This window comes from Dromiciops gliroides, chromosome 2 (assembly GCF_019393635.1).
Source record: "Dromiciops gliroides isolate mDroGli1 chromosome 2, mDroGli1.pri, whole genome shotgun sequence".
NCBI lineage: Eukaryota > Metazoa > Chordata > Mammalia > Microbiotheria > Microbiotheriidae > Dromiciops > Dromiciops gliroides.
Window position 1 is genome coordinate 427666955 of NC_057862.1, and position 20714 is coordinate 427687668.

At 40.9% G+C, this 20714-nt stretch overlaps 1 protein-coding gene across 1 annotated transcript in view; it reads right to left on the reverse strand.

Moving 5' to 3' along the window:
* Positions 1-11215: 11215 nt before the first annotated feature.
* SARDH (sarcosine dehydrogenase) overlaps positions 11216-20714 on the reverse strand; it is a 145519-nt gene continuing 136020 nt past the window's right edge. The window contains 1 exon segment of the mRNA XM_043989221.1: positions 11216-12331. Within this exon segment, the coding sequence (XP_043845156.1) occupies positions 12206-12331 (126 nt within the window). The 3' untranslated portion in view covers positions 11216-12205.

Consider the following 20714-nt stretch of genomic DNA (forward strand, 5'->3'; position numbering starts at 1 on the left):
CTTACATGCTCTTTCAAAGGGATCCAACTTCAAGCAAGATAACTAGAATCTCAGTAATTGAGAGAGGACAGGAATGGACATGCAATCAATAGGCTTTATATCTAGCCTCTCTGTTGATTATTGAGCATCCTGGCTCCTCATTTTGGCTGGGCTCTTACTCGTATATCAAGGGAAGACAACAGTGATGCCATTTGTTTAATTAGGTCCGTGGCAGCTGTGATATTACAAATTCCTCTGCCTAGAAATGTCAGGCAACTGCAAGCAACATTATTTATAACAATAGGGAGGTGCAGAAGGCTGAGATGGGGATTAGTTGGGGACCATAATGGTTGAGAAAGGAAGAAACTTTATGGACTAGGGTGGGCAATGTTTTTCAGAAGAGGGGCAGCCCCTCCCCCCATCACATTTGCCTCAAACCAGGATCACAGGGGTAGCTCTAGGAGGCTCTGCATTTGGATAACTGAAGGAGGTGACAGTTGTGGTCTCTTCTACCCAGTGGACTAGAGTAGATTAGCAGGCACCTGTTGGCTTGCTTGGCTTGAATTAATTTAGTGAAGAGGCATCCCACGTGTTGTATGGGAATCTGTGGAAGGACTGAAAAGGGATATATGTAGTAAAGCTCCAGCGGTGTCCTCCCATCAGACACTTGGGCAGGACAAAGAGTAAACTTAAGGAAATTGGTATCTAACTAAACTGGAAACAAATTGGCTTGACTATCAACTTCCTAGAGGCAGAACACTGGACCTGGATTCAGGAAGACGTGAGTTCCAATCCAATCCCAGACAATTCCTAGCTATCGGACCTTAGGCCAGTTATTTAACCTCCCTCTGCCTTGGTTACCTCAACTGTAAAATAGAGATAAGAATAACACCCGCCTTCCTAGGTTGTTGTGAGGATTAAATGAGATAATATTTATAAAGTCCTTAGCCCAAGGTACTTAAATACTGATTTTCTTTCTTCCTGTTTTTACTGAAGAGTGAACCCAAGAAAACTGCCAGTAATTTCCGACAAACCAAGTACTGCATGGGTTGTCAGAGAGGCTCAGGGAAATTATTTTCCTGGAAATAAAAATGGATGGAACCAGACCTATGATTTTGTTGGCATAGGGAATTCCTGACTAGGAGACTTTACCTGCCTATGCTAATCTATACCTTCTCTGCAATTTACAGTCTTAGAGAATTGCCTTGGAAACTGAGAAATTAAATAATTTGCCCTGGGCTGCTCAGCCAATAGGTGTCAGATGCTGGACCTGAATTCCAGACTTCCTGACTCTGGTTCTCTCTCCACCATGCTGCACCACTACAAGAACGGCAGAATACAGCATTTATGTAGTACTTTGAGGTTTGCAAAACACTTTACACGTGGCAATTCATCTGATCTTTGGAAGTATGTGCTATTGTTATTTCCACTTTATAGATGTGAAACTGAGACTGAGAAAGGTCAAATGACTTGACCAAGGTCACACAGCTAAGTAAGGGTCTAAAACAGGACTTAAACTTAGGTCTTCCTGATTCCACATTCAACACTTTACCAACTATGCCACCTAATTGTCTCATTGTGTGGTGCTTTCTCCTTTGTAAAGTGTTTTGCATGCATTATGTCATTTGATCTGCTCAACAGTCTTGTGAGGGTAAATACTACACATGAGAAAACAAGCAAAATTAAGTGATGTGCCAAGTTCACATAGCTAATAAGTGATCGAATAAAGATTCAAGCCCAGGTCTTCCAGCCTCCAAGTTGAACACTCTGTCTACTACATATTGCCTCTAAGCAGAGAGAGCCTCCAACAGGCTAAATTTAGGGCCTTCTGATGGACTGTAGTCTGAGAACCAGCCCAAGTCAATATGGAGAAGCTCATCACCAAAAAGTTGACCACTCAGAAATTAATTTTTTGGCTAGAGGAATCTAAAGCCTAGCCAGTTTGAAAGGACTTGCTGGATCTTAAGTTCTGCTGGCATGGCCTTTGAAAAGGCCGGGTTCCCTCTACACCACAACAAAGTGGCTGAGAAGGATTCCAACCAAGAGACATCTTGTAAGAATGGCCAAGATGAAGGGAGTAATAGTGCCATGGTCCTCAAGGAAACACAGAACTGGAGAGTTGGAAGAGACCTTGACTGTCCAATCCATAAGAAAAGAATCCCCCACTACAAAAAACTGCTAAGTGTTCTGGATCTGATGGCAGACCTCCCTGGAGGTGGGGACCCACCACTTCTACTGAGCCAGCTCCTTCCACTTTTGGATGACTCTAATTGTTGGAATTTCTTTCTGACAATAAGCCTAAGAGGATGTCTTTCCAATTGCTCCTCACTGCTCTGCTTGACAGCCATTCCAATACTTGAAGATACCTACCATTTCCTATCTTGAGTCTTCTCCAACCTGAACATGCCCAGTGCTTTCAGCCTGTCTTCCTATCACATGGCCTCAAGGCCCTTCACTATGGTGGTTGTCCTCTTTTGGATGTTGCCGTTCAGTCATTCAGCCGTGTCCAATTATTTGTAACTCCATGAATCTTCATATGCCAATAATGTCTGGAGTGGTTTTCCATTTCCTTCATTATTGAATTAAGGCAAACAGAGATTAAGTGACTTGGCCTGAGTCACAAATCTAGTAAGTGTCTGAGGCTGGATTTGAACTCAGTTCTTCCTGATTCCAGGATTCCAGGGCCTAATTCCAAGCCCAGCTCTGTGAGCCACTGAGCCACCGAGCTGCCTCCCTCCTTTGGATATTCCCAGTTTATCACTATCCCTGTTATATTGTGGAACCCAGGACTAAACACAATATTCGAGATGAGGTCTGACAAGAGCAGAATGTAGGGGCGCTATCACTTCTCTATTCCTGGAATTCTCAAATCTATTCTAATTCAGCTCAAGATTGCATTAGCTTTTTTGGCTGCCATACAATATTGCTGACTCACATGGAGCTGGTGGACCTTAACAACCTCCAAATCTTTTTGTTGACTGAAAGCCACCGCTCTTAAGCATGCCACATTCATCTTGTAATTGTGATGACTTTTATATACAATGGGAGACTTTGCATTTATCCTTTCTGACCTTGTTAGATTCAGCCCAATGCTGTAGCCAGTCAAATTCCTTGTGTATGGCTCCCTCATTTCCTTCATCTCATTATCTTTTTTGGGGGGGGGGGCAATAAGGGTTAAGTGACTTGCCCAGGGTCACACAACTAGTAAGTGTCAAGTGTCTGAGACCTGATTTGAACTCATGTTCTCCTGATTCCAGGGCCCGGGCTTTATCCAATGTGCCACCTAGCCACCCCATTTCCTTCATCTAAATTTAAATCTCACTTTCTAAAAGAGTCCTTTTCTGGGCTTCCTTGTTCCCCACTGCTCATGTCTTCACTTTGGGATTACCTACCATTCATTCCATATATATCTAGCATGCACACAGCTGTTTGCATGTTGTTTCTTCCATTAGAACACAAGCTTCTTGAGGACAAGGACCTTGTTCTTGCCTTTCTTTGTATTCCCAGTCCTTAGCACAGGGCCTGACTCATAGTCAGCACTTAATAAATGTTGATTAATTGATTTGTTATTCCCCTCAGCTTTGCTCATCCGCAAATGTGCTGAGTGTGCTAGCTGTCCAAATCGCTGATAAAAATGTCAAAGAGCAGGTGCCAAGCACAGACCTCTGGGCCACCCCACTGCAACCGGACATTGAATCATTAACAAATACTCTTTGAGTCTGGCCATAGAACAAGATCTGTTTTCACTTTTAACCCACATTTCTCCATATACACACAAGAAGAGTAGGACACGATGGAAGATTACTGTGCCTTAAGAAAAAAGTGAAATTGACAGGTACAGAGAAGCAAAGGAATATTTGTAAACTCACACAAAGAGAAGTAATCAGAGCCAAGAAAATAATCTATACAATAGCTACAGTGGAAAGAACAATAAAACACTTGAAAGTGAACATTTCAAAATTACAAAGAGTAAGCATGACCCCAAAGAAAAGATATGAGAAGATACTTCCCTTCACTCCTTTACGGAGGTGGGAGGTCCATGAGTATGGAATACTGTATATGTTCTCAGATTTTTAGATGTATTGTTTGGTTTTGCTACTTGTTTTTTTTCTCTCTTTTTAAAAAATATTCTTTATTAGATGGTATGGTTTTCTGGGCAGGGCAAAGGGAAGAATATTGAGAAAATTTAGGTGATGTAAAAATAAAAGATATTAATAAAAATGTATTTTAGAAAAGAATAGTAATATACATCATCAAAAGCTTTGCTAAAATTTGGGTAAGCTATATCCACAACTCTTCCATCATCAACTATTTTAACAATCCTGTCAAAGAAATGAAATGAGCTTAGTCTGACACGACCTGTTCTTCATGAAACCATGTTGGCTCTTTGTAATCATCACTGCTTCCTTATCTAGATGTTCATGAACCATCTCTTTAATAATTCATTCCAGAGTTTTTCCCCAGAAACTGACATAAAACTCATTGGCCTCTAGCTTACCTATTGTGTTCATTTCCTCTTTTTGAAAAGTGAGAGAGCATTTGCCCTTCTCCAATCTCATGGTACTTTTTTTGTTTTCCATGATCTTTTCAAGCATCATTGACAGATAATCAACCATCACATGTCCCAGTTCTTTCAATCCTTAAGGACTGTAGGGGCCGAATTTAATATATGGAGTGTTAATTGGGTGGCCCACCGAAATATTGGGGTCCTGGAAATGATGAAAGACCTCTAGGTTCAAAGTTCAAAGCTGTAAGACTCCTTTCTTAGTGGCCTGGGAGAAATACAGCTTCTTTTCCACAAAAGGATCAGATTTTATTACTTGGGAATTAAACAACAAAGGTGAAATTAATAAAAAGTCAAAGATAAGGAAATACGGAAAAAGAAATACAGATAAATTCTCCTAACTCCAACCTGTCTATACAACCCCCAGATCGTTTCCAATTAAGCTAATTCAAAGGAATGCAGGGTTTTTGTGTTCACTCACCACACCTGGGACATCTGCTGGTTTCTCACATCAGAGGGAAAACCCAGGAGAGAGAGTGGACAAGCATTCTGAAAGCGACTCCAGCCTCCCCTCAGGGAGCGTTCAATCTCCCTCCCCCAAAAGGGGAGGTCCTTCAAAAACTGCCTACGGAGAATTCTCCTTCTGACCTCAGTAGCACATATAACTTCAGGGTGGGCCAGGTGTGGCCCCTCCCAAATGAGTCAGCTAAAACTCCAATAATTTTTACCACAAGACATTGTCAGTTACCTTGGGCCAGGTGATTTGAATTCATCCAGGAAAACTACATACACTCTTACTCTCTACCTCCATCTCTCAGGTATCAACTCACTTATCAGTCATTTTTGTTTTGTCATCTTTGATATGTCATTCTCCTTTGCAGAAAAGATAGAAGAAAGTTTTGGATTCAACATCTCTGCTTTCCCTCTTTGGTCAGTGGTCGGCATCATCTCATCTACCCCAAGCAAAAGTTTTATCCCTTCTCTGATCCTCCTTTTCATCTCCCCAAATAAAAAACAAGCAAAAAATATCCCACCCTTTTTGTTATTCTTAGCATCCTTCACCAACTTCAGCTCACTTTTAGCTTTAGCATCATTGATGTGTGGTTGGTTACAAGGTAATATCATGCTCTGATGTTCATCTTTTGTTACCCAGTCTTGCTTCCTTCCATCCTCTGTCTATCCATTTCTTTTAAAGAATCTGAGTTGGGCTTGTTAAATTCTCTATGCTTCCCTATAGATCTGTTCAGACAAGCCCCATGTTTCCTCCTCACTGGAATTATTCCCCTTCGTGTGTTCAGAATTTCATCCTTGAGCTTCCCCTGTCCTTCCTGGATCACATCCCCTTGTAGCATTTTAATCCATGATCAGACCATATAATATTGTATCCTATGTACTAAGGATACTGACAAGCTGAAGTGTGTTGACAGAACAATGAGGAGGGATTTCAACCACATGACCGGGCTCTGAAGGCAGAGTGCCTGACTTCATACTCTATCTCTAATGATTCCCACCTGAGGGGACCAACCACCTAATCTCCCTGAGCCTCCCTTTCCTAATCTGTAAAATGAGGGGATTAGACTATATACTTATGAGGGCTATGAGCCATGCTCTATGAGAATTCATTAAAAGATCTGGGATATTTTGGTACTGGCTAAGAAATAAGAGTGGTGGATCAATGGAATAGGTTAGCCACAGGAGACGCAGTAGTAAATTACTTTAGTAATGTACTGTTTGATAAACCCAAGGACTCCAGCTTCTGGGATAAGAACTCAATATTTGACAAAAACTGCTAGGAAAACTGGAAGAGAGTATGGCAGAAACTAGGCATAGACCAACATCTTACACCTTATACTAAAAAAGGTCAAAATGAGTACATGATTTAGACATAAAAGGTGATACCATAGGTAAATTAGGAGAGGAAGGAATAGTTTACCTTTCAGATTTATGGAAAGGAGAACAATTTATGACCAACAAGAGATAGAGAATATTATGAAGTACAAAATGGATGATTTTGATTACATTAAATCAAAAAGGGTTTGTACAAACAGAAGCAATGCATCCAAAATTAGAAGGGAGGCAGAAAGCTGGAAAACAATTTTTATAGCCAGTATTTCTGATAAAGGCCTCATTTCTAAAATTTATCAGGAATTAAATGAAATTTATTAGAATCCAAGTCATTTCCCAATTGAGAAATGGTCAAAGGATATGAACAGGCAATTTTCAGATGAAGAAATCAAAGCTATTTATTGCCATATGAAAAAATGCTCTAAATCATTATTGATTAGAGAAATGCAAATTAAAACAACTCTGAGGTACCACCTCACACCTATCAGATTGGCCAATATGACAAAAAAGAAAAATAATAAATGTTGGAGAAGCTGTGGAAAAATTGTTTAGAATTGTTGGTGGAGCTGTGAACTGATCCAACCATTCTGGAGAGCAATTTGGAATTATGCCCAAAGGGCTATAAAGCTATGTGTACCCTTTGACCCAGCAATACCACTATTAGGTCTTTTCCCCAAAGAGATCATAAAAAAGGGAAAAGGACCCACATGTACAAAAATATTTATAGGTGTTCTTTTCATGGTGGCAAGGAATTGGAAATTGAGGGGATGCCTATCATTTGGGGAATGGATGAACAAGTTGTGGTATACTAATATAATGGAGTACCATTGTGCTATAAGAAACAATGAGCAGGTGGATTGCAGAGAAACCTGGAAGGACTTATATGAACTAATGCTGAGTGAGATGAGCAGAACCAGGAGAACATTGGACACAGTATCAACAACATTGTGTTTTAATCAACTGTGATAGACTTGACTCTTCTCAGCAGTGCACTGGTCCAAGATAGTTCCAAAGGACTCATGATGGAAAATGCTCTACAAATCCAGAAAAAAGAACTGTGGAATCTAGACACAGATTGAACCATACTATTTCTATGTTTTTTTGTTTTTGTTTTTTGAGGGTTTTCTATTTTGTCTGATTCTTCTTTCTTTCTTTTTTTTCAGGGCAATAGGGGTTAAGTGACTTGCCCAGGGTCACACAACTAGTAAGTGTCAAGTGTCTGAGGCCAGATTTGAACTCAGGTCCTTCTGAATCCAGGGCCGGTGCTTTATCCACTGCGCCACCTAACTTCCCCCTCTGATTCTTCTTTCACAGCATGACTAATGCAGAAATATATTTAATGTGATTGTACATACATAACCTATATCAGATTGCTTGCTGTCTTGGGGAAGGGGGAAGAAGGGAAGAGAGGGAGAAAATTTTGAAACTGGAAATCTTATAAAAACAAATGTTGAAAACTATCTCTACATGTACCTAAAAAAAAAATAAAATACTTTTATGATTAAAAAAAGATTTATCCTGGAAAAATATTTAGGAGGACCATGATAATAAATCCATAATTTTTAAAGTTCTATCATAAAGAAGAGGATTTGGATTTGTTTTACTAGGCCCCAAAGGGCGGAGCTAGGAACAAAGGGTAGAATTTGTAGAAAGGCAGATGTTGGCTCAATATAAGGAAATATTCTCAACAGTCACAACTGCCCCAAAGTGAAATGGGCTGCCTCAAGAAGTAGTGAGTTCCCCATCACTGGCAGTCTTCAAGTGGATGTTAGATGACCACTTGTTAAGATTTCTAGAAGGGATTCCTGTTAGGTACAGGATAGAATAGATGACCTCTGAAGCCCTCTCAGATTCTATGTACAAAGGGATCAATCAACAAGCATTTATAAAGCACCTACCATGTGCCAGGCACCATTTTAGGTGCTAGGGATATAAAGACAAAAGAAAGAGAGTGGCTTCTCTCAAGGAGCTTATATGAATTATATGGCATGATTCCATGATGTCACATTTTATGCTAATGATGCTTAAGCACTTCTCAATTGAGCAAAGGTCTCCTATCTCTGTGCTTTTGTGATGGACATTCCTCATGGATGGTACCATCATTCCTCCTTATTTCTACCTCATAGAATCCCTCTCTTCCTTCAAGATACAGATCAAGTGCAGCCTTCTAAGCAAATCCTTTCCTGATCCCCCAATTGCTAGCACCTTCCTTTCCTAACCAGTCAGTTTTTTACTCCTTTCTATTTCTTTTATATACACTTATATGTGTACATGCTCCCTTACCCCTACTACTTTTCACACTAAAACATAAACACCTTTACAGAGGAAAAAAATAGTGAAGTGGCTCACACACAGTAAGTGATTAATAAATACTAATTAATTGATGTCTATGGCATGTATTACCCACAGAATGGGGAAAAAACCTCTCACTCACTTTTTAACTCCTTACAGTACAGTTTCTGATCTCATCCTTCCATCAAAACTCTCTCTCCAAAGTTACCAGTGATCTCTTAATTGCCAAACTCAATGACCTTTTCTCAATGCTCATTCTTCTTGATCTCTCAGCAGCCTGTGATAAGGTTAATCACCTTCTTTTTCTTGATATTCTCTTATCTCTAGGTTTTTCAGATACTGTTCTCTCCTAGTTTTCCTACTTGATAGACCCCTCCTTCTCAGTCTCCTTTGCTGGTTCCTCATCCAGGTCTTTCCCACTAGCCAAGGATGTCCCACAGGGACATCTTTTCCATCTATATGACTTCAGCATCTATGTATTTAATTAGCAGGGCAGCTAGGTGGCACAGTGGATAGAGCACTGGCCCTGGAGTCAAGAGGATCTGAGTTCAATCTCACCTCAGACACTTACTAGACTTATTGGGCAAGTCACAACTCCAGTTGCCTTAAACATCGGGGCCATCTCCAGTTGCAGTCATATGTATCTTGCCACTGGACCCAGATGGCTCTGGAGGAGAGAGTGAGGCTGGTGACTTTGCACAGCCCTCCCTCACTTAAATCCAACTCACCGCAAGTCATGACTTCACCCTGATGTCATAGTACTCTTCTAGAATGGAGGACAAGCTGTTTTCTTTCACAACCTGACTAATATGGAAATGTTTTGCATGACTACACATATATAACTTATATTGAATTGCTTGAGTTCTTAAGGGAAGATGGAAGGGAGGAAGAGAATTTGGAACACAAAGTTTTAAAAATGGATGTTAAAATTGTTTTTACATGTAATTGGGGAAAATAAAATTCTAAATAAATGGGAAAAAAAGAATGAAGGACAAAAGAACAACCAATTTAATTATCATCTCTGTGTTGATGATTCTCAAATCTACTTATCTGGCCCTGATCTCTCTACTGACCTCCAATCTTCCATCTTCAACTGCTTTTCAGACATCTCAAACTGGGTGTCCAGTAGACATCTTAAACTCAATATATCCCAAACTAACCTGATTATCTTTTCCCCTAAATTCTACCCCTTTCCTAACTTCTGTATTACTGTGATGGACAACACCATCCTTCTAGTCCCTCAGGCTTAAAACCTAGGTGTCATCCTTGTCTCCTCATTATTTCTCACATCTTCCCACCATCTCCAATCTGCTGTCAAGATCTGTCATTTCACCTTTGCCATATGTCTTGAATATGCCCCCTTCTCTATCTCTCTCTCTCTTTTTTAATGCTACCACCCTCATGCAGATCCTCATCACCTTATGCTTGGCCTATTGCACTAGCCTGATGGTGGGTCTGCCTATTTCAAGTCTCTCCCCTTTCTAATCTAGTATCCATTCAGCCTCCAAAGTGATTTTCCTAAAGTTCAGGTCTGACCATGGCATCCCCAGGTGCCGTGTCATTTCCTATTCCCTTAATCTTTTTTTGGGGGGGGGGGCTGGGCAATGGGGGTTAAGTGACTTGCCCAGGCAGGGTCACACAGCTAGTAAGTGTCAAGTACCTGAAGCCAGATTTGAACTCAGGTCCTCCTGAATCCAGGATCGGTGCTTTATCCACTGCGCCACCTAGCTGCCCCCTTCCTCTACAATAAACTCCACTGGCTCCCTATTGCCTCCAGGATCAAATAAAAAGTATTTTCTTTGGCATTCAAAGTCTTTCATAACTAGTCCCCCTATTCCCTCTTCTCTGCCCCACTGTCTAGTCTTCTTATACCTCCCTCTCTGCCATGTGCTTTTTCATCCAGTGATGCTGCTCTCCTTGCTGCTCCATAACAAGACCCTTCTATCTCTCAATCCCAGGCATTTTCACTGGCTGCCCCCCATGTCTAGAGTGCTTTCTGTCCTCAGCAATGCCTTCCAGCTTCCCTGACTTCCTTCAAGTCCCAACTAAAATCCTGTCTTTTCCAGGAAGCCCTTTCTAACCCCCCTTAATTCTAGTGGCTTCTGTCTGCCGATTACTTCCTATTAATCTTGCAGGGAGCTTGTTGATACATATTCGTTTGCTTATTATTTCCCTCCTTAGATGATGAGCTCCTTGAGGGCAGGGACTGTCTTTTGCTTTTTTGTTGTTTCCTTAGTGTTTAGCACAGTCGCTGACACAGAATAGGTGCTTAAAAAATGTTGACTGACTCAAGCTGTAGCTCCACTGCGCCACGTGAATCAGAAAAGAACAAGAGGTATCCAAGGAATCAAATCCCTCGTCATTGCTTTGTGTGTACTTGAGAGAACCAGCTCATCATACATTCAAGGATGATAGCCAGTTCCCTGTGTCTCTGGCATCGAAGTTTCTCCCCCAGAGAGGAGATAATCATCTAATTGGAGACAGGTTTATTCCTAGCACTGTGTGAATAATCCCAACCATATCCCTATACCCTAGCAAGAAATGACTGACTGAATCAAATTAAATGAGAAGGTTAAGGAATGAGATACACAGATATTATTGTCATATTCTGACAAATATTTATTGAGCATGTGTTATGTTATCTGTACTGTGCTACCTCCTAAGAGTGACTGATACAAAGACATAATCTGAGCCTTCCCTCAAGGGTCTTCAGATCAAATTTGGAGACAAGACAAAGGCATAACAAGAATTTTGTTGAAATGATAGAGAATATAAAATACAAAGGAAAGTGCCATTAAGTGGAAACTTTCTAGAAGGCTGGCAACGAACAGGTCCCATGGTACATGAAAATCTTTTGTAGATGCACAGACCTATAACTGAAAGCCTGTTTTCAGGGGTTGTTCTATTGTCGAACAGAATCATGTTTAGAAGGACTGTGCAGCTTCTATGAACCTGGCCTTTGGACTCAGGAAAAAAGCCCAGCTTTAATAGTCCCTGGGTTTCCCCTGGGAGCGGGAAAATGAATCCCACTGGGTCAGTGGCCCCTGAATCCTGATTTTGTTATAATGTTAAGCTCATTGATTCATGTCAGTTCCTTTTTTTTAAGTATTTACTAAATGTCTTCCATGGAAGCTACGCTGTCTTAGGTCCCTCTGAAGGATAGAAGAAATAGTCCATACACTAAAGGTTATAGTCTGGTTGATGGAACAACTTTTTAAATGGGGACCAATTGGAAAACATCATTTGAGGATATTTTGATATATTTTTGAGGATTTTTTATATTTGACGAAGTAGTGCTTCCCACCATCCTAATTCTGAGTCTGAAAGGTTCCTCCAAAACATGACCAGAAAGCAGCTTCTTCAATAGACTGGGCTTCATTCTGATTTTTAAGCAGAGAACAGCAGAGGAACTTAGGGGCAATTTCAGGGCTCAGATGAGAAGGGACACGGAATGTCTAGTAGCCAGCCATTGGGGTAGCTTGGTCCTTGGTTGGCTGGAAATGACTGTAGGCTTGTTCCTATCTTCCTTTCATCATCCCCTGGTACTTTCACTTCCCAGGCAGCCAACATCAGAGACTTCTGGACTTAATATATTCCCTTTACTCTCTTGTTGTCTGGATCAAATGGAGACTTCACGTGAGCTTGGGCAGGGTAGATCACTCCCATCCTCTCAAGGGTATAGTCACCACTCTTCACAAACTCCAGGGACACCTACCAAGTAAAAAAGGAAGAAGGCATGGGACATACATCTTCCTCTCTCTCTCAATCTAAGATCCTATGAGCTTTAAAAAAGTTGGTTGTCATAATAATGACAATGAATGAATGGATGAATGAATGAATGAATGAATAAATGAATGCATTCACAACTCCATGGTATTTTATGGTTTACAAAGAATTTTTTCTTCATAACAACTCTATGAGTTGGGTTAACAAAAGTATGATTTTTACCCATTTTACAGGAGAGGAAACAGACTCAGAGAAGCTTATCGGTCTCATCCATAGCCCCATACCTGGAAAGAACCTTAAAGCTCCTCTCGTCCAACCCCCTCACAATTTGATGGAAACTAAAGACCATTTGGGGTCTTTCGTAAGGGACCTTAGGGATGCCCTAATCCAACCTCCACATTTTACGGATCAGGATCCCAGAGGACTGATGTGATTTGCCCAAAGTGACAGAGAGAGTAAGCAAGCAACAGGGCAAGAGAGTCAAACCCAGCTCCCTTGACCCTAAATATAATGGTCAATTCCCCTCAGGCCTTCTGAGGCCATATGTATGTAAGTCCAACGATGTCTCCATTACTCTATCATGCTGCTCCTGGGGAAAGCTTGAGTTTTATATCACTGAAGCCAACTCTGTTGGATTTTTGCCTTCACTTCTTTGGGATCTAGAAGTAGTAAGACCAGACAAAGGTCAAACAAACAATCCATTTTCCTTCTCTCCCTCCCTGCTCCCCAATAAATCCGGGCTGCTGAGAAAACAGCAGGAAGAATTTTTTATAAAGGATGGTTTCAACTGAACATGGGCAGGCTTTTCATTTTCTCTGAGAGCAGCTGTGGTCACAGACAAGCTGAGAACCCAAAGTCAAATTGAGTTCACGTCCTAGAGGGGTGGAACAAATGCAGCCAGAGCTAACTCAAATCACTTCCCAGACACCCTGGCCTTTTGCTCTCCCCTCACCAGCTAAGCTCTACCTGACTCTGCCAGGGGTGAGTTAAAGAGTCCAACCTGTCCCAGAAATAGTCAATTCTTATAGAGAAGTAAGAGAGTGTCATGTCCAGCCCAGTATGGCTGATGAGATGTGACAGCTGGGCTGGCTGCATTTGCTGTATCAGCGAGCCGAACTGTTTGGGCCGATTAGAAATGTGTGTTCTCTCTGTACAGCAATTAAACCCAGGGCTAGAACTACTGGAAGAGTGTCCTTAATTCTGCACCATAAAGAAACAGCTATAATTTCTGGCAGCTCTAGTCTTGCCTGAGAAAAACAGATCTTCATATAATACAAACTTTATAAGCAAAAGGAGCCAATATACCATGAATTCATGAATGGTTGCGTGATGTATAGTGCTATATATGCATAGGTACTGGACATGTATAGTCATATACCAACAAACTGTAATTGGCTTCTGGGGATCCTAAGTGTGGAGGGTTTTGTCTTAGCTAGAAATGGGACCATCCTTTTTAACAGGATTCAGCATTTCATTAGGCATCTGCTAATCTCTGGTCCCACCTGATAGAGATTCAACTTTGGTTTCTGGCCCAAGTGAATTCATGATTGACTTTTGGGGGTTTTTTGTTTTGTTTTGTTTTTAGTGAGGCAATTGGGGCTAAGTGACTTGCCCAAGGTCACATAGCTAGTATATGTTAAGTGTCTGAGGCCGGATTTGAACTCAGGTACTCCTGACTCCAAGGCCGGTGCTCTATCCACTGCACCACCTAGCCGCCCCCATGATTGACTTTTTAAAATACATGTTTTATTCATGAATTTTGTTTTTTACATTGTGGAAATTTTTAGGAAGAAAAATCCCCTTTCTTCCCTCTAGATGAAATCATCCCTTGTGTTAATGATCAATAAAGCCAAAAGTATTTAATATGGTGACCACATCTGATAAGATAATATGGTATTCTGTTATTATAGTCCCCAGCCACTCTGCTGTGAGGGGGGAAATAAGTAATTCATCTTCAGGGTTGAATAAAAACTAGATTGGCATTTCAATGGAGTCTTATGGAAAGGGAGGTGCCAAGAGGTTGGGACTTGTCCAGGGTCATACAGACTTACATCCAGGTCTTCTTGACTTTTTTTTTTCCTTCTTTTTGACTTTTAAAGTCAGCTCTCTATTCCCTGTTGCTTGACTTCTCAGAAGAAATCATTAAGTATGTATAGAATTTCAAGAACAAAGATAGGTAGATGATAGCTATACATACATACATATGTACATACATATACAATACACACATATATACATGCATGCATACATACACACATATACATACATACTTGTGTCTGGGGGGAAAGGTTTACTTGATGACTTTTTGTTGCCCCCACAGGTAACTAATGAGTTTAAGTTGCAGACCAGCTGCTACTTGTATCGGTAGAGAGAGTTTCCCTCATGGAAAGTTCCTGACACCCATGAAATCATAGGTCTAGTCAAGAAAAAAAAAATTCTAATATTGCATATGATAATAATAACAATAAATTACACTGACAACTTAAAAGTTTACAAAGCATTCTCCCACAACAACCCTACTAAATAGGTAGGTATCATCCAGTTTAATAAATTAGGAAACTGAGACTCAGAGAGGTAAAGTAATTTGTCCAGGGTCTTGTAGCTAATAAGTGTGGAAGCCGAGATGTGAATCCATTCCTCATGCTCCATTTTTCCCAATGCCATAGTGTTGTTTTCTCTCCTTGGGGTCCTCTTTTAAAAAATAAATTCCCCCAGAAGGAATGCTATATGATTAGTTCATTAAAACCTCAGGGTGAATTAGTGTATCTGATTATTTTTCCAGAGCACCTGAGAACACCAGGGGCCTATGGGTGGAAGCAGAAGGAGAGGGAGATGAATTAAAGAAAAAAGAGGCAAGGCATTGGAGACGAACCCCCTTTTAATTCCCACAGTGCTCAAGGGGGCAGGTTCTGTGCCCTTTACCAAATCCTGGGTTGGGGGGTAAATTGGGAACTTCCATATGGCTTCTGTCAGAAAAGTCTGGATTGCTGGCCATTTCCATTCCCTCACCCCCAATACACACACACACACACACACACACACACACACACACACACACACACACACACACGCCCTTTCTCTCATTTTTTCCCTGATGCGGACTTCAATTAGCATGTAAATCAGGCTGGAAGTTATCACACCCAGCTGAGAGATTAATGTCTCCCATTAATGTCTGCTTAATGAACACTGCCTTTCCTGCAGGAAACCTTCTGGGTCTGTGGCTAAGGAAGCCTGTGGAATGGGAGGATTGGTAAAGGGAGATAATAAGAGGAGGGCCACCCACGACATTGCCACTATCAATTTGCATAGTTTTCAATTTGGCCTTAAGCAGCCCTGGCTGGAAGGTGAATGACTGAGAGCAAATCTCTCACATATTTTTTTAAGGACGTCAGGGTCCATTCAAGCTTTTATTTGTACTTTGGGCAAGGCAAGCCCAAAGTAGATAGGAATGTACTTGTGTCAGTGTGAGCTGGATTGTTCCTGTAACCTTTGTTCCTGCTGTCTCACTCCTGCTCTCCCTTCTCTGAGTTCTCATCATTCAAGGTCTGATTCAAGGCCCTTCAGGCCTTCCCTGATTATTCTAGTCCTCACCCATACCTGAGCTCCAAGAGCACTTAGATTCTTTTTTTTCCCCCTGGGCAATTGGGGTTAAGTGACTTGCCCAGGGTCACACAGCTAGTAAGTGTTAAGTGTCTGAGGCCGGATTTGAGCTCAGGTCCTCCTGACTCCAGGTTCGGTGCTCTATCCACTGCGCCACCTAGCCGCCCCTAGACTCTTTACAATACAATTTAACTCAATTACATGCTGTAATACACTGTAGGACTTGGGCTTGGGAGAAACCTTGATTCTACTACTTAAGCAAGATGAACTGTGACCTTAAGCAAGTCCCAGTTTCTTTGGGTCAAAGAGAGACTTCTGTAAAATGGTGAACCGTTCAATGGGGTCAAATTCAAATGGAAACAGATGCCCAGGGGGTGCACTGTGACTTAGAAAACCACAGCCATGATCTATGTTGTATTTTATTTTTATTTATTTTGGTAAATATTTGCCAATTATATTTAAATCTGGCATGGCTTAAGTTTGGTGTCTCTAGACTGGATGACTTCTAAGGACCCTTAGAGTTCTTCATCTGTGGTAGAAGATGTGGTATCCCAACCTAATTATTTTACAGCTGAGGAAACTAAAGTCCAAAGGGGTGGATGACTTGCAAGGTCAGATGGGTAGTAAGTCACAGAGCTGAGATTTAAATTTTGACTCCAAACCTTGTTATTCTTTCCACCAAACCTTGCCCCAGGCCCTGGGGAAGTGAATTTATTAATCTTTGAAACTTCTGTCCTAGAGCTCAGTTGTTTTAATTGGGGTAACTGAGTGAGCAAAACCTAGCTCATATAGGCAGCCACTATATCATCTCATAGGGCAGCTACATAGCCCAGTGGATAGATAACTGGTCTTGGAATCAGGAAGACTCATCTTTCTGAGTTCAGAATCTGGCCTCAAACACCAACTAGCTGGGCATGTCACTTAACCTTGTTTACCTCAGTTTCCTACTTTGTAAAAGGAGCTGGAGAAGGCAATAGCAAACCACTCTAGTATCTTTGCCAAGAAAACCCCAAATGGGGTCACAGAGAGTTGGACAGGACTGAAATGACTCAACAATAATATATCATCTCATGAGCCCCAAACCTCAGACTATTCTTTCTCTTCATACCATATCATACACAGGGACTCTTCTCTTAAACTCACTCCACAAACGTAATCTGTTTTCAAGTCCTATCATTTTGACCTTCACAACATCTCTCTTACACACCTCCTTCTCCCCAGATCCATAACCACGACCCAAGTGCAGGCTCTCATCACTGAATGCCTAGACAAGCAATTCCCTAACTTTTGGTGTCAGTCCCCCTTTAGACTCTTAAAATTTTTTGAGGATCCTACAGAGCTTTTACTTATAAGAAATTAAAACTGATAACATTTTAAAATATTAACTTACTAAACTTATGATAATAATAAACCCATTGAAAATTGATAGAACATGTTTTAATGAAAATAACGATACTATCTAAAAACAAAAATAGCAATGATTGCATTGTTTTATATATTTTTGCAAATCTCTTTAAATCTTAGCATAACAAAAGACAGCTGGACTCATATCTGCTTCTGTATTTAATTTATTGAATATGTTTTGGTTGAAGTATACGAAGAAAATCTGGCCTCATACAGGGAAGAGTATTTTAATGGGCAAATGTCTTGCTATTATTATAAAAACAACTTTGACCTTGAGGACCCTGAAAAAGTCTCCAGATCCCCCAGGAATTGGTGAACCACACTTTGAGAGCCACTGGCTTAGACTACTGCAACAGCCTTCTCAATAATCTCCCCCATCTCCACTCTTTGTTCACTTCAATCCAGCCTCCACTGAGTAGACAAAATGATTTTGCTGAAGCACACATCTGTCCATGGCACTCCTCCCTCAGTCCTACTCAATCAACTCCAGTGGCTCCCTATTACCTCCACCATCAATTTTAAAAAGCCCTTCAGAATCTTTCCCCTTCCTATATTTCCAGTCTTCTTATACTTTACTCTTCTCCAGCAACAGTGACCTTTGTGCAGCTCCCAAATCCATGCCTTTTCTCCCTCCTAGTCTCTTTCTATTGTTTTCCCTGACTTACTTCCAATCTAACCTCAAAATTTACCTTCTGCTTGAGACCTTTTCCAGATCCCCCCAAACCATCCTTACTCCCCACAAATGTTCCATTCCCTCTGGGATTCTTATATATATTGGGTAGTTGAAATTTTTTAAAATTTATTTTTAATTTATCAAATAAAACAAGAAGTTCCATAACATAGTAGAATTTTTAAAAAAAGATGATGGCACATGAAACTATAAATCTATTATGTACAACTTGCTATTCCTTTTAAATATATAATGAAATTATCATGTACATTTCTCTTTCTCTCCTTTTTTTTCTTTTCTCCCCTTCCCTACCCCAGCCCTAGAGAAGGTTACCATTAGATGCAATATGCATGTATATGTGTGTGTGTGTGTGTGTGTGTATATATATATATGCATATACATATATATATATATACATTTATATGTAAAATCTTTCTATACTTCTGTTTATCAGTTCTTTTTCTGAATGCAGAGTCTTCCTTCATGGGTCTTTTGTAGTTAATTTGGGTATTTATAATGAGTTGCTCAAAGTTGTTCTTAAAACAATAATGCTGTTTAAATTGTTTTTTCATGTTGTCTCCCCCATTAGACTGTGAGCTCCTTGAGGTCAGGGACTGTTTTTGCCTTTCTTTGTATCCCCAGCATTTAGCATAGTGCCTGGTGCATAGTAGGAGCTTAATAAATAGTTGTTGACTGACTGACTGACTCTGACATATCAGTGGTGAGAGGTTCATTCCCCTGGCCACCACTGGCTTCTATGTGTTTTTCCCTATCATAATGTAAGCTACTTGGGGGTAGAGACTGCCTGTCTTTGTATTTTTGTATCCCTGGTACTTAACACAATGTCTAGCAAACAGTATTATTTAATGTATGCTTTTTCATTCATTCATTCATTCACTTAATGATTTGACTTGAAACAACTGTGAACTGGGTGCAATGGTAAATCTTGGTCACTAAATGAAACTGTAAATTACTTAAATCCCCTTCACTGATTTCTAGAGCTTAATGGCTCATAGGTTTAGAGCTATAAGGGACCTTAGAAAGTCATCTAGTTCAATCTTCATATATATATTTTTTGGGGGGGTGCAATGAGGGTTAAGTGACTTGCCCAAGGTCACACAGCTGGTAAATGTCAAGTGTATGAGGTCAGATTTGAACTCAGGTCCTCCTGAATCCAAGGCCAGTGTTTTATCCACTGTGCCACCTAGCTGCCCCCTCAATCTTCATATTTTAAAGGCCCTTTTCCCTCTCTTGTTTCAGTAATGTCCAACTCTTCATTTGGGGTTTTCTTGGCAGAGATCCTGGAGTGGTTTGCCATTTCCTTCTCCAGCTCATTTTACAGATAAATAAACTGAGGCAGACAGGGTGAAGTGTCACATAGCTAATAAATGTATGAGGCGAGTTGGGTCTCTATCTACTCTATTTACTACACCACCTAGCTACCCATGCCTAGCATGGGGATAAGTGGAGCTTCTCCCAGGTTGCTGTCATGCAGAAGGGCCTACTTATAGCATATTTTGGAGCTGGAAGAAACTTTAGAAAGGCATCTGGTTCAACCTTCACATTTTAAAAGACCTTCCCCTTTCCTTATTTCTAGAGCAGTAACTAGCAAAGATATGAATAGGGATTTTCCCAGGGTACTGACATCTAGCAGGGCCTGTTTCCTCTCTAGGGGGGCCTGCTTTCTCCCTGCAGTTATCGCCTACCCTGTATTTCGCCTTGCAGTGAATGGGGGAATGTATCCCCCCAGCTGCTGCCCCCCAGATCCTCCAGCATGATCCTCCTACCCTATGGCCCACTTTACTCACCTATACTCAGAGGAGCCAGAGCCAGCAATCTCTGTTGAAAGGATCATTTCCTGCTGGTACAACTGTACCTGTCCTCTGCACTGCCTCTCCTTTCCATCCCCTCAACCAGACCCAAAGTGGAACCATCTTCTGTGCTGTCACTGACTCTCCCAACTGGCTCTGACCTGACATAGGTCCTCTCCCCCACAATACTCAGCACAGAGCTGAAAACACAGTATATTTAATGAATACATTTATTAAATACCCATTCTGTGCCAACTCTCCATTAATAGACTAAGAGTCTTTAAGGTGTGCTTGGACCCCTAGCATCTAACACACAGTGCTCGCTTATTGAAGGATTGTTCATTCACTGAGAGAGACTTCGACTTGGAGCCATGAGAAACCTGGGTTCAAATCCCACTTCTGGTTATTAATTATGTGATTGTGATCATTTCACTTGGGGCAGCTAGGTGGCACATTGGATAGAGTACTGGGTCTGAAGTCAGGAAGACCTGAGTTTAAATCTGGACTCAGACTCTTACTAGCTGTGTGACCTTTGAAACAAAATGTTTCCTTGACGGAACACCTTGGACAAGTCACTTGACTCTGGTTGCCTCGGTTTCCTCATCTGTAAAATGAGCTGGAGAAGGAAATGGCAAAACACTCCAGTATCTCTGCCTAGAAAACCCCAAATGGGGTCACCAAGAGTTGGACATGACTGAACAACAAGATCATTTCATTTAGCCTTTTTTGAGCTCAATTCCTTCATCTGTAAAATGAGGATAATAATAATTGAAGAACTTACCTCAGAAGACTGTTGTAAGGAACAAATGAAATTAGCTGAGTAAAGTGCTTTGTAAACCTCAAAATATAATATACAGATAGTAGCTATTATTGTTGTTGTTGG